The sequence below is a fragment of the Emydura macquarii genome, unplaced genomic scaffold (assembly GCF_026122565.2).
Source record: "Emydura macquarii macquarii isolate MOO-44397 ecotype Brisbane River unplaced genomic scaffold, CSIRO-AGI_Emac_v2 contig_2473, whole genome shotgun sequence".
In the NCBI taxonomy this organism is placed as follows: Eukaryota; Metazoa; Chordata; order Testudines; family Chelidae; genus Emydura; species Emydura macquarii.
The window spans coordinates 4,273,682-4,286,919 of NW_027132610.1; the positions used below are offsets into that span (position 1 = coordinate 4,273,682).

At 36.7% G+C, this 13,238-nt stretch overlaps 1 protein-coding gene across 4 annotated transcripts in view; it reads right to left on the reverse strand.

Annotated features, from left to right (window-relative positions):
* Positions 1 to 13,238, reverse strand: part of SKA3 (spindle and kinetochore associated complex subunit 3) — a 66,198-nt gene that overhangs the window by 39,804 nt on the left and 13,156 nt on the right. For all 4 annotated transcript variants that reach the window (XR_010922578.1, XR_010922579.1, XR_010922580.1 and 1 more), the window contains exons 3-5: positions 10,912 to 10,976; positions 3,024 to 3,189; positions 820 to 1,246 (exon numbers count right to left, since the gene is read on the reverse strand). Coding sequence is in view for 1 of the 4 variants with exons in the window: in XM_067562858.1 (XP_067418959.1) it covers positions 820 to 1,246; positions 3,024 to 3,189; positions 10,912 to 10,976 (658 nt within the window). In the remaining 3 variants the exon portion in view is untranslated. The remainder of the gene's footprint in view (positions 1 to 819; positions 1,247 to 3,023; positions 3,190 to 10,911; positions 10,977 to 13,238) is intronic.

The window sequence follows — 13,238 nt, forward strand, 5'->3', positions numbered from 1 at the left end:
GATTACTACAACCAAAATGATTATAAAAATGTAATTTATTTATTATGCTGTGCATTTCTTCTATTTCGTTGAGCTAGGGACAATGAGGGCTGACTTTTAAAACTAGGTGTACCCATTTTAGAAAGTCAGGCCCTGAAAAAAAAAAATCAGTTTGACTTTGAAGTTCCTTATGCTGCAGTGTTTGTGCTGCAGCTACTACAGGGAGTATCTATCTGATAAAAACAACTGTTTCCATGACTATTAAAAATTGTAAACATTTTTATTAGTCTTTTGGTTTTGTAAAAATCTTAGTTTTAAAAAAATGGATTACATTACAGCTGTAACTGCTTTTAAAAGTGCTAACTTAAAAAAAGTCACCTTTTATTGCCTATCCATAACTCAGACAGCATTATCAAGAAATTTTTAAATAGCTTTAAGTCAGTTCTCTGATGACTACTGCATAGGACAATGTTTATTAATGTCTGAACCCAAATCTGAGGTTAGTGAAAGCCAAAGGTTTTCAGACAGTCATTGTCTGACTGTCTCTGCCACGTGGACTCTACTCAAACTGGAAAATGTAAAATCTTTAGAAGGCACAAAATTTGCAGGAAGAAGCAATTTATCTAGGGTGTGCAGCACAGAGATACAGTGTATATATTCATATAGAGAGCTGGCTATTAAAGGTGTTTTTTAAAAAATGCAACATTACCAAAGCTGGAAACCAATATGAAAGACAGGAATGTCTACCATCAGAAAATAAATAAGAAACTAGTACAATCACAGAAGAAACTAATACAGAGAACACAGAGTAGCAACCTGAAGTTAAAAACATCTACTTACCTTTTTCTTGTCTGAACATTTTTATGAATAAGTGCCATTGTATAGTCTTCATTCAAACACATGGTATGTTCACTAATACCAAAATGTTCAAGCTTTGGCGTTAAACACTCATAATCATCCATTTTTAATGTACATTTTGGAGTTTTGGGCACTATATATGGGAGCTGTTTGGGAGCTGGAATTCTATTTCTTGAATCTTCTTTATGCATATTTGTCTGGGGTTGTACATCCATCACATCCCAAGTTCTGGAGAAAGCGTACTGTGAAAGACCAAAATCTGAAAGCTGTGGGTTACGCAGGGGATCCTTAGGCACAGGTGGTTTCCCAACACAAGCAGGAAAGCTAGATATGTCTTCCACTTTTTCTTGATCAGAATTAGCTTGGTCAGATATCTTAGATGCATGGTTAATTTCCTCCTCCTCCTCCACTGTTTTATTGAAAAGAAAGGATACTTAGAAATTTCAGTATATCACTTAAGAACTGTTTTATAGACTAAGTAAACAAGACATTTTGTAACCCTAGGCTAAATATGGTATAAAATAGATTTATTTTCATTTAACTCCTTAATCTCTACAATCAGATCTGCTGGCACAGTCCCCTGCTCTTGTACAGAGGTGCCGTGCAATCAAGGGCTATGTCTGTAAAATTGAAATACTGTTAAATATAACAGGAATACAAAGGAACTCCTGGTGTACTTATTTCAATAAAAAAACGGTTAAGAGAAAAAATATTCAACTCTCCTACACAATAAATCACTAAAATCTGAAAACTATAAAAAGCAAATTAATATGTACCAAAATATTGAGGGCTATGGAGGGAGAGTGAATAGTGTTTACTGTTAAACAAAAAGGTAATTCATTTGGAAAATGAAGTAAATATTTTCTTGATACCAGTGGGTGCCACTGGAAAACTACATGAAATCCTACAATGGAAAAGGGATTAGAAACAGATATTTTCTCAAATTCAGGGAATATTATTTGGAGAAAAAGAAAGACTATAAGAAGAAGGTGCACCAACAGCTGGACTGCCCTTGAGAAAAACAGCACTTACAAAGAGTTAATAGAAAACTGTGAAAACATGCACAAGACACATTGTAAAAAAATCAAGACGAACTAAGAAAAGCTCACTGTAAGGTTAACTGAATACCCAAATCCTACACTGTTATATTCAGAAACTAAAACACACCAGGAAAACACCACTTGCAAAGTCCTACAAATTATAGCAACTAAAAAAAATCCATTCAATTGTTAGTATTAGTAGCAGGCAGATTTGCCAGTGGCGACACTTCTGAAAATGCTTTAATATTTACACTTACTTACTGACTTTCTTTCAAATTAATATAAATCGTTAAATGTATCCTCAAGTGTTATTGGGAATTTTATATCACTATCACTTAAGAGTAGACTGGGGAAAGTTGAGACAACATTAAAGAGGAAGAGTCACCACTACATAGTCCTTTGGTTTTGTCTAAGGCCTTTATCTATGCAAAACAGTTGCACAGGTTTAACAGTGTGATTGTAAACCAATTTAGTTAAACAGGTGCGAACCCCTGGGTGGACACTTATTTTGATTTAAACCAGCTTTATTTCAGTTTGATTTAAGCTAAACTGAAAAAAGCCACTCAAACCAACATAAGAGTACACAGAGGTATGAACTGATCTAAGTGAAACTAGTGCAGTAGCTCATGTAGACAAAGCCTCTGCTAGGATAACAAGTTGGGTTACAAAGATGTGTTAATATGTTTTAACATGCTGTTAAATACCAGGTAGTAAAGCATATAGGACAAGACAGTTACGTTTAAAAACCACATCACCCTGTACAGTAGGACACCAAATCTTTGGGTATGACTGTAAAACAAATACTACTATGGTCCACATAAATGACACCTGAAATGAAAGCTAGATTACAAGGTCAGGGAGTGTAATTTTATGCATGTTACTGTGATATTTAACTTGTCCATGCAACAAGGAGAAAAAAAAAAAAAAAAAGTTACATACTATTTCAAAGATTTATGAATAGGCCTGTTCTTTGAAATTTTAATGCAAAGAATACTGGCCTACGCCTGTATTATGTTTCGTAGCTAGTTCATAACATTAAACACATTTGGCTTGTTCTTTAATATAGAGATGTTTACAATTATGGCAATATTTTATCAGAAATCACATTTTTAGTCTTCAAAAGGCTCTATTTTCAAGAAGCATTACCTGGATTATCTTTAACAAGTGGTTTATAACCATATTTCTGGAACAGTTCTCTTATTTTTTCAAGATCTGTTGTATTTCTTTGCATCAGTACTTTAATGGCTTTCATGGAATCGTAAGTTTCTTGTCTTTCAGAGCGACTCTGATCCAGGCTAGCATTAACATCACCCTTTGAAAGAAAAAAGTAGAGATATGAGATTTAAAATTAATTTACAGTCATCACAAATGGAAAGTCTTCTCTTCCCGAGCTTTGTTCACAGATCTGTGGAGAATAAAATACACAATATATTTATTGTACGCTTCATCAAATGTATGAAGGTATTTGATCTTTAATAAAGGCTTCTTTTATTCAAAAGGCTAGTCGCTGACGATAAACACATGTAAAACACAAAAGCAAAAGTTTTTAAAAAAAGTCTGACTAAGCCCTGGTCTATACTTACCTGGCGGTTCGGTGGCAGTCGACGGGAGTTACGCAAGCTGTGCAGAGTAGCTTGCGTAATTCCCGTCGACTGCTGTGCTTCCCTTCTGTGCGGCGTCTTCACTGCATTGAGCCGACAGGAACCATGTTTCCATCGATGCAGTGCTATGTCACTTGAGGGGGTGGTTTACCAGCACCGACTTTGCCGGTGTCAGTATAGACATACCTCAGTATCTTCCCTTCTGAACATATATGGCTTTGGTTGAAATTTTCTTGGGTCATCTGAACTTTCATTATTGATTGATATCTTTGAAAAAGCTTTTTGTATCACCAAATTTAGTAGAGAGGTCTAATCTTGAGTATATGCAGGCTGGATAAAAATAGAAGTTTGACAAGGAAATTGGATATTTAAAATGAAATATATTTTTCTTTTTAAAAACAAACCTGTTTAAAATTAAGACAACATATGTTAAGGCCTAAACTTACTATAATTTATTAAAATAATTTAAATGAGTACAAAATATGCTGCATCAATGAGCTCTTAAATTTTAACGAGGGACTGTTGCATTTTTTATTATATACAGAATCAGGGAGAAGACATTTAACTTTTGATGTCAACTCAAGTTTTATAAATATGTCACAATGTCATGTACTGCATTAAATATCTATATTATTTTCTGTCTTTGCAATGGAGCTAAATTAATTAGTTCCACATGTAAGTAAGTTTCTGTAGCGTGGAAAAGATTTTGCTTTCAATTTAGCCAGTGCAGGCAAACTGTTTTCTTTGTTTGGATTAGTTCATTCAAAGTTAAGAAAGTGACTAGTAGTTAAAACATGAAAGCCTGTTTTCTTCTTCCGATCTATGAATAAAAACCAGGTGGCAGAGGATGAGATCTACTAATTCTAAAAACTTGAAGGACATAAGGCCAGATATTCAAAGGTATTCAGGAACCTAACATGCAAATAGCTGCTTAATGGGATTTTCAAAAGCAGGACTGAACTCAATGGAAGTTGGCCTAAACAGGTTAGGAGTCTCTTTTTAAAAAACTCAGTAGGAATCTAACTGTATCTTTAGACACCTATATATTTTTGAATATTTGGACCATGGTGACCAGAAATACTCTATTAATTCACTAACTGCAATTAATACTTCCTTTGTTTAATAAATCAGTTTTAAATGCAAAATGTATTTTTAGAAACTTACTTTTTTCCTTATATGTCCAGAACATTTGAGGTAGATTTATTTACAAGTAAACAATTTTATAATGCTGGTTTTGTACATTTTAATTGAATTCCAACTTCCATTTAAAATGAAGCTTACTACAAATCTCAAGTAAAAAAAAATCAAGTAAATAAAAATGTTATTCACCTTTTTTTTAAAACAATAAATGGAATCCGAATAAATGTATGTGAAGATATATGATTGCTTAAATAAACGTGTACAGATATATTGAATTCTTCTGGTTAGCAAAAAATATGTACCAATTTTAGTGTAAAGGCTGTATTTGTTTGCAAATCAACAGGTTTTAAATGTTTATATCAACCAATGAGACTGAACCTCTCTTCTGGAAAAACTAAAAAGGTACCAATGCAAACCATGATTCAAATAAATGATTTAAATCAAGGTTTCCTGTTTGCTGATTTAAATCATGATTCAAATTATTGATATAAATCAATCAACTCTGAGTAGATCCTGTACAAGGTGTAGTTTTTTAATGGAAAAAAATTGGTTTCATTTATATAGATTTAAAATAATAAAGGTGCCTATCCATGGCTCTAGATATCATAACATTATTATATAATAAATACAATTAAATCTTAGCAGCATTAAAGTTATCAGTTCCACAGGAACTCAGCGAGCAACCCATTTACCCATTGATTATCTAGCACAGTGGTTCCCAACCTTTTTGGCTTGAGGGCCATAAATATCATTTTTACAACCCTGAAGGGCCACCAGTCAAAAAATAATTAAAAACTCAAAAAAATGTATTGACGTATACACCATTAAGGACTACAACTTACTACATATTCAAAGTAAACATTTTGATGCTACTGTGCTCATTTTTACATTCACTATTTTACACCTACAAATCACTCATGGTATGTCACACACAGACAAAGCACTAATGTAGATGAGTGACTGTCACTACACACTGAAGCACATGGCCTAGCAGCGAGCTAAGTCACAGTGGGTGACCTGCTAAGTGCAGGCCAAGCCGGAAGGCACTGATTTTTAGAGTCTTGCCCCTCCTCAAGCATGGTGGGTCCTGGCTGCTCTGCCAGCAGCTACCTCCCCACCAGTGCAGCCAGACAGAAGTAGTTCAGCAAGAAGGCTACCTCCTTGCTGATCTTCTAGCCCCCTGGCTACAGCAGGGAAACCGCATGCATCCAGTAGCCCCATGCACTCCACTTAGGTACCTAGGCAGTGGGTACCTCCTGCAGCCAGGGGGATAGAAGATCAGTGCTCTCCTCCCTCTGGCTCCAGCAGGGACCCCAGCGCCTACGGACCCAGGCAGAGCGCTTTGCCATGCTCCCTGCTATAGCCGGGGGAGGGGAGCACAGCTTCCCCCATCCCGTGGCTGCAGCAAGGAGCCCACACCAGTCTTCTAGCCCTGCGGCAACGCACTTCGCCTAGGTCCTTAGGTGGCGACTTTCTTCTGCAGCCAGCGGGAGGAGAGTCACGGACCACTTTGAAAGACCTTGCGGGCCACAGGTTGGGAACCACTGATTTAGCAGCTATTTTAGGAACACATGAATTTCCACCTTTTGGATAAGACCTGTGGTCCATCTAGTCCAATATTCTGGTTCTGATAGTAGCCAGCACCAGATACTTGAGAGGAAGATGCAACACCTCACTAAGCAGATGTGAAATATCCTACCCCCCACAACGTTGCCTCCTAATACCATTAAAAATTGTCTTAAATCCTGAAGGTTTAAAATATCTCTATCAAAATGTATGTTGTGTTAACTAATAACTCTGGATACTTTTGTTATCCATATAAATGCCCATTACCTTTTCAAATTATTTTTGGTCTTAACGACATCATTTGGGAAGGAGTTCCACAATCTAAAATACATAGTGAACAATTTTCTTTTACTGATTTTGAATTCATCATGTTTTAATTTTTTAATGTACCCATGTCTGTGTTATCAACAGGAAGAACAGAAGTCCCTGATTTAAAAAAAAATATTTATATTTTATATACTTTTATCATGTCTCCTAATTAGTAGGAGAACCAAGCCTGAAGGGAGACAGAGAAGACTGATGTATGCTGACAATCTGGCCCTTTTGGCTGGCAACAAAGAGTAATTGGTAAATATGGTATCAGAGTTAGCATTTGTGTTTGAAGACCATGGTTTGAAGGTAAACACAAAGAAAACTGAAGTTATGCAAGTAGAAAAAGTGGAAGAAGAGATGTTGAGTGATGTCTCAGGAGAGAAGTTGAATCAGAAGAAAGAATTTGTATAGTTGAGAAGTACACCTAGTGCCATTGGAGAGAGATCTGGAGAACTGAAAAGAAGTAACTAATATGCATGGGCAGCAGTGAAAAGAGTGCAGTGAGACCCTCAATTAAGTCACAAACTGAAAGGAAAAGTGTATGCTGCCTGTGTTTGTCCCTACCTGACCTGTTCTATGGTTTGGAAATGGTAGGTCTTATGGAGAAGAAAATACAGATGAGAAAAAATATATTGAGGAGAATGACAGGCAAGTGGAAGGTAGACAAAATGCACCTGGAAGAAATTAGAAGAAATTGGGACTCTGAGTGACAGGCAGGAGACCACACCTTTGAAGCAGGTTGAACATGTGATAAGAATGGGAGAACAATGACCAGCAAAGAAAATATGGAAGAAGATAGCAAGAAAGTACATGGAAGGCTGAGGATATTCTAGCAAGACTGTCAAGAGAAGTTTGAAGAGAAAAGGACTGAAATTCCAAGACCTACAAACCCATGCCAGGGACTAGAAGCAGTGGTGAAGAATCGTCAAGGACTTTTGGTTATCTCCAACCCCATGTAAATGGGAAAAGGAGTTGAGAAATGATGTGATGTGTGATACTTTTATCATGTCCCCTCTTATTCATCTCTTTTCTAAGTAAATAATCCCAATCTTCTCTTAGAGGCATGGAAAAACTCTCAAATAATTTTGGTTGCCCTTCTCAGAACCCCCTCTAATTCTTCAAAATACTTTTTGAGAGGGGTGATTAGTACAGCATACAATATTCTAGATGTGATTGTACCACTGATTTACATAATGGTATAACATTTTCTGTATTATTCTCCATCCAGTTCCTTATGCATGCCCAATATCTTGCTAGCTTCTTTGACCACAGGCGCACATTAAGCAGAGATCTTCACTGAGCTGTCTATAACCATGTCCAGATCCCTTCCCTGAGTTAATACAGTTAATTTAGAACACTGTAGGAAGTACAGATAGTTTAAATTTTCCCCTCCACTCTGCCTTACTTTGCATTGATCAACAGTGAACTTCCTTTGCCACCATATTACCCATTCACTTAGCTTGGTTAGATCCCTCTGAAGTTCCTCACAGTCCTCTCTGGACTTGACTAACATAAATGACTATCATCTGTCAACTTTGCTTTTTCACTACTTGCCCCTTTTTCCAAATCATTGATAAATATATTAAACATTGGCCCTAATATGGAACCTTGAGGTCCTGCTATTAATCTTTTGCCATGAATAATGAAAATTGATCATTTAATCTTATTCTTTGTTTTGTCTCATAGTCAGTTTTTGATCCATAAAAATACTTGGCTTCTCTCCTCATGACAACTTAGCTTCTTGAGTAGCCCCTTGTGATGGATCTTGTCAAAAGCCTTTAGAACTCTGCATAAACATCAACTAGTTCTCCTTTATCCATTACATTATTGATACATTCAAAGAATTGTCAGATTAACGTGACACAATTTTCCTTTGCAGATACTGGGCTGGTTAGATCCTATATCACGATCCTGCAGATTTTTAAAATTCTGCTTAATTATTTCAACCAAATTTACAAGGTACAGATATCAGGATTACTCGTATGTACTTCCCCTGATCACTGCTAAAACATCTTCTAAACGTAAGTACAACATTTGATACTTTTTAGTACTCCGGCATAGAAGCTGTTGTTAATGAGAGATTGCACATTTTTGCTAGAAGCTCAGCCACTTAATACCTCAGCTCCATTCAGGGTAATTTTGTAGCTGTTATTCTTGAAAGTTCCTACACCAACAGTTGCTAGAAAAGAAAGTGTTAATACATATGTGCAGCTGTTGACACCTAAGAGTCGATAGATAAAAATCTTCATCAGCAGCTGCACTTCTGCTTCCACACAAGCCTACTCCCCTTACCCAATTCCCCATCCCCACTTAATCATTACAAACCTAGGAAATACACAAATCTTTGCTGTCAAGTTGTTCAGTTGCTAGACACAACATATTGGACACAAAAGCAGTAAATGAAAAGTTTAAGCCACCTAACAATACATTCTTTCTATTCCTCCACCCAAAGGCACAAACCTTACCATTATCACAACTACTGTAAACCAGTCCATGTACCACAATTATAACTCTGTCCTTCTAGGGAAGCCAGCCTTCTATCACCAACTCTACCAAACTATTCACTCCTAACCCAACACTCTTAACTGACAACCACAACTAATAGCACTGGGAGGAGGTATTTTGATTACAGGGGTATGTGGAGAAGGCTGGATTGAGTGAGGCAGTGACAGTTGTGGTGTGTGATTTGCTCTTTACGGTAGTTGTGATAATGATATATGCCTATGCATGATGGAGTGGAGTATGACTATTAGGTAGGTTAACTTCATTTCATTGCTTTTGGGAGTTTGTATCAAGTATGTGTGTCACAGCCACACCTGATTTACAATGTTTTCTGTATATTAATAAGGAAACAAAAAATGTACAATTATTTTTTGGTTGCTTTGCAGGTTACCTTTGATAATGGGAAGGAAGTGGAACACAGTATTCAATTTCTACCAGTTATCTTGCTATATGGAACAATGTGCATTATGTCTGAAAGCATGCCCTATAGCAGAAGCATAAAAAGATGTACCAAGTTATGGTAGCAATAAAACATGTTGGTATTTTGGGGACTGGAAGGCTCAGACTTTCCCCTACAAGATAGTAATTTAAATAGTCTAATCTGGTTCAAATTCAATCTTAGTGTGCAGAAGTGAAGAGTCATTAAAACTTGCTAGCAGGACAGAACATAATAGCACAGTTGTCACCATATTTTACACTAACCGGTGGATAGTGGAAGCTCTTAAAAATATTTTAATCTAAGATGTTTAGTAGTTGATTTTAGATAGATACGTAATTCTCAGTCCTTGTCTCTACTTCCTCACTGGGATGTTGCTGCTCTGATATTATGGGAGGCAAAAGATCAGAGCATTGCACACACAGCAAAATAGAGTTAGAGTTTCAGATTGTGGGAAGGAAGCATTTCTCCTCATCTAAGGCTCCAGGATTGGATACTGCCCTTTTGCACATTTCAGCCTGAATGCAACTTGCTAGAATGTCAGATAGTGGGGAAGAAGGACATTTAAGAGTGATGGAACTGAGAAACAAATGAGAATTTTAGAAGATTTTAATTGCTTAGGGCCTGCTCATGTTCTCATTGAAGTCATGAGAAAAATACTCATTGAATACTTTGAGCAGACCATTAGACAATGATAAGTTTCTTCCATATTTCCATTTTATTTTGATATAGTTCACCATAAAACTCTATAGCAAGGTAACAAGTTTATGGAGCTGTATATTAGTACATCTAATCTGAAACCTATCAGTGCTACAATTTACTCCCTATCTGAACATTTTTTGTTAGAAAATTTGGGCTGTGGAATACTTCAGAACACTGTCAATTCAAATGTCAATTTAACCTTGGAATAATTTACCAAAAGGGTCAAGGTGGATTCTCTATCACTGACAATTTTTAAGTCACGTTTGTATGTTTTTCTAAAAGATATGCTCCAGGAATTATTTTGGGGAAGTTCTATGGCCTGTGTCATACAGGATGTCAAACTAGATAATCACAATGGTCGCTTCTGGCCTTGGAATCTATGAATTTAATATTTAAGTACCAGAGTGATAGACAGTAGACATAATATTTTCATATTTAAAAATCTTTTTACCATTTTTAACTACCATCTGAAAGCCTGAAACTGGGATCTGTTTGCTTATTGAAATTGGTCTCCCTCCCATTATGTGCACAAACTGATTTATTATAAATTCAATGCCAGCAACTCTATAAATAAAAAAATATATTAAAGTTATTAGTTTGGAAAACAAATCATTAGGACTTGCAAACCAAAAGAAAACAAGTCAAATTCTGACCTGTTAACCTTCATGAATTAGAACTATAGAGATATATAGATATATGAGATCGGTAAAGTTATGGAAAATAAAAAGATAAGTTACAGTATAATTTGACAAAGAAGTGATGACTCAGTCATTACCTTTAGAGTCCTGACTTCACAATGCAGGTCATGCAAAACTCTCATTGGAGATTCATCTTCATATTCTTCAATATGGAAAAGGATTTTGGAAGAAAAACAGAGGTCAGTGTTTTTTCATTAAGGTAGCCTGTAATCTCAATTATTTCTACCATAAACGTATATTTCTATTAGGGTGAACACGAAAAACAAAACAAAAAACAAAGAGAGCCAAGTGTAATATTATAAACCAAATGCCCCACATAGCAGGAGACTGCAGCATGACAACTGCCAGGATGCACAGCCACAGGGGAAGAGGATAGAAATTAATGACGATCAATTTAGGTTCATTACATTACTGCTCCAGTGAATGCTGCTAGAAAGTTCTGTTTACAGAAGCAGTACCACCACCAGTATAATCCACTCCTATAACAATGTCCCGTGAAAACATGGGATACCTGTGACAAATTTCATCTCTTATCAGGGTTAACCTTCAACTAAGTTGGCAGAAACATGGATACAAACACCTTTTCAACATCTATACCCGCAAAAAGCAGAATCTACTATCAATTCATCTGACTTGTTTGCTTGCTGTCAGATGCCAGTGTTTCCCACTTATGCATGCAGAAGTCAAAAGCAGACTTTGTCCCTTATACTGAAAATTGAGGTTAATGTGAATAGATGAAGCAAGAAGGAACATCTGCTATGTGACAAGACGCTGCAATGTACAGACCAGGAAAGGTATAACTTGATAAATCAAATTAAAACCTTGAGTCAAATGTGCATATATACTATAAAGAAAGCAAGCATGCAGATAGACAAATAGCATAGGACAGATTGGATCAATAAGGACAGTACAAGCAGCAATAGTTTTTACAGTGAAACAGAAAACATAAGTAAAACCTACTGACTGTAAGGATTAGAGTTAATGGAACAAGATATTGAATTATCATCAAAGATTAAACGGCAAAAAGCTTTGTTAATGCAGAGTTAAAGTTGCCTGGTGGTATATCATGCCCCCCAAGAATGTCAAGTTCAGCAAACTTCTGAAAACCAGGAAATACAAAGTTGAGATTCCTGCTGATGCAATCTTAACTCTGCTCACTTGGAGCTGGCAATAACCATTGGGAATTATCTGCATGCACCCCAGCTACATTCGTTGTGTTAGATGTAGCTATACTGAATGGTGGAAAAATTAGTTGGAGCAGCTTGGAAGAGCTGCAATTGTGATATGAGGCAATCTAGGAGGCTGTGGCCTCTAGGGGTTTGAGAGTCCCTCTCCCTGACCCCCGAGTGTGTGATCAAAGAAATGCAAGTGTACCGTGAGAAATCCAGTATCCTTCATTTCAGCACTGCATTGTGTAGATTAAGCCGGCCTGCTGCACTTTAATCTGATTGCCCATCCCAAGCATGAATAATGGAGAGGGTTGAGCGCAAGGCTAACCACCTGGTCACATAAAAAAACCTTAATGATTATAGAAACAGAACAAAGGTATCATGCCGGTTAAAATGGCTGCTCAGCAGAGAACACTGCTGAGCCCTCGTGCTGTATGAAGGCTCCTGGTGAAAGCAAGTCTGTTGAAACCACGACCCTGAAATTTTGATACTAGCAGCAAGAAAACACTTCAAACTTTGTTACTGAAACATTAGAACGATATTTTAAGCATCAAAGATCTCACCGATCATGAGGGAGATGGATAACTTTAGACTCACAATTCTGGGCATCAGTGAGAGCAGATTGACAGGTGAGGGTAAGAAGCGCTTCAAGCAAGAGAAGCTGCATGTTGTTTATTCAGGTTGTAGTGACAAAAACAATTATAACGAGCACTACTCCCTCTGACAGATTCTACACAAGACAACGACTCATCAACTGGGATTCTATACACTAATGCATCATATACACCAGATGTCAATCATGAAATGCTATGCTCTGACAGAGGAACATGGTGATGATGACAAAGATGAGTTCAATAATTGCCTCCAAAAGAGGATTGGCAACACACTAAAACATGGATTTACTCTTGTGATGGGTGACTTTAATGCTTAAGTAGGATATGACAGATGAGAAATTAAAGAAGAATGGAGAAGTATGGGTTGGGAGTCATTAATCAAAATGGTGAGATTCATTGAATTATGCTTGGTGTCAAACCTAGTTCTTGGAAGCATTGGTTCCCTTACAAAGACATACACAAAAAATCATGGAATAACTAGATGGCAAAATGACAAACTGTATCAATCATAGCTGCACTAGTTCAAGAGTCAGGTCATCTGTCCAAGACTCAAGGGCACATTGAGCAGAAGATGTCAGCAGCAACCAAAATCTTTGCATTTCTAAACTGAAATTCAAATGG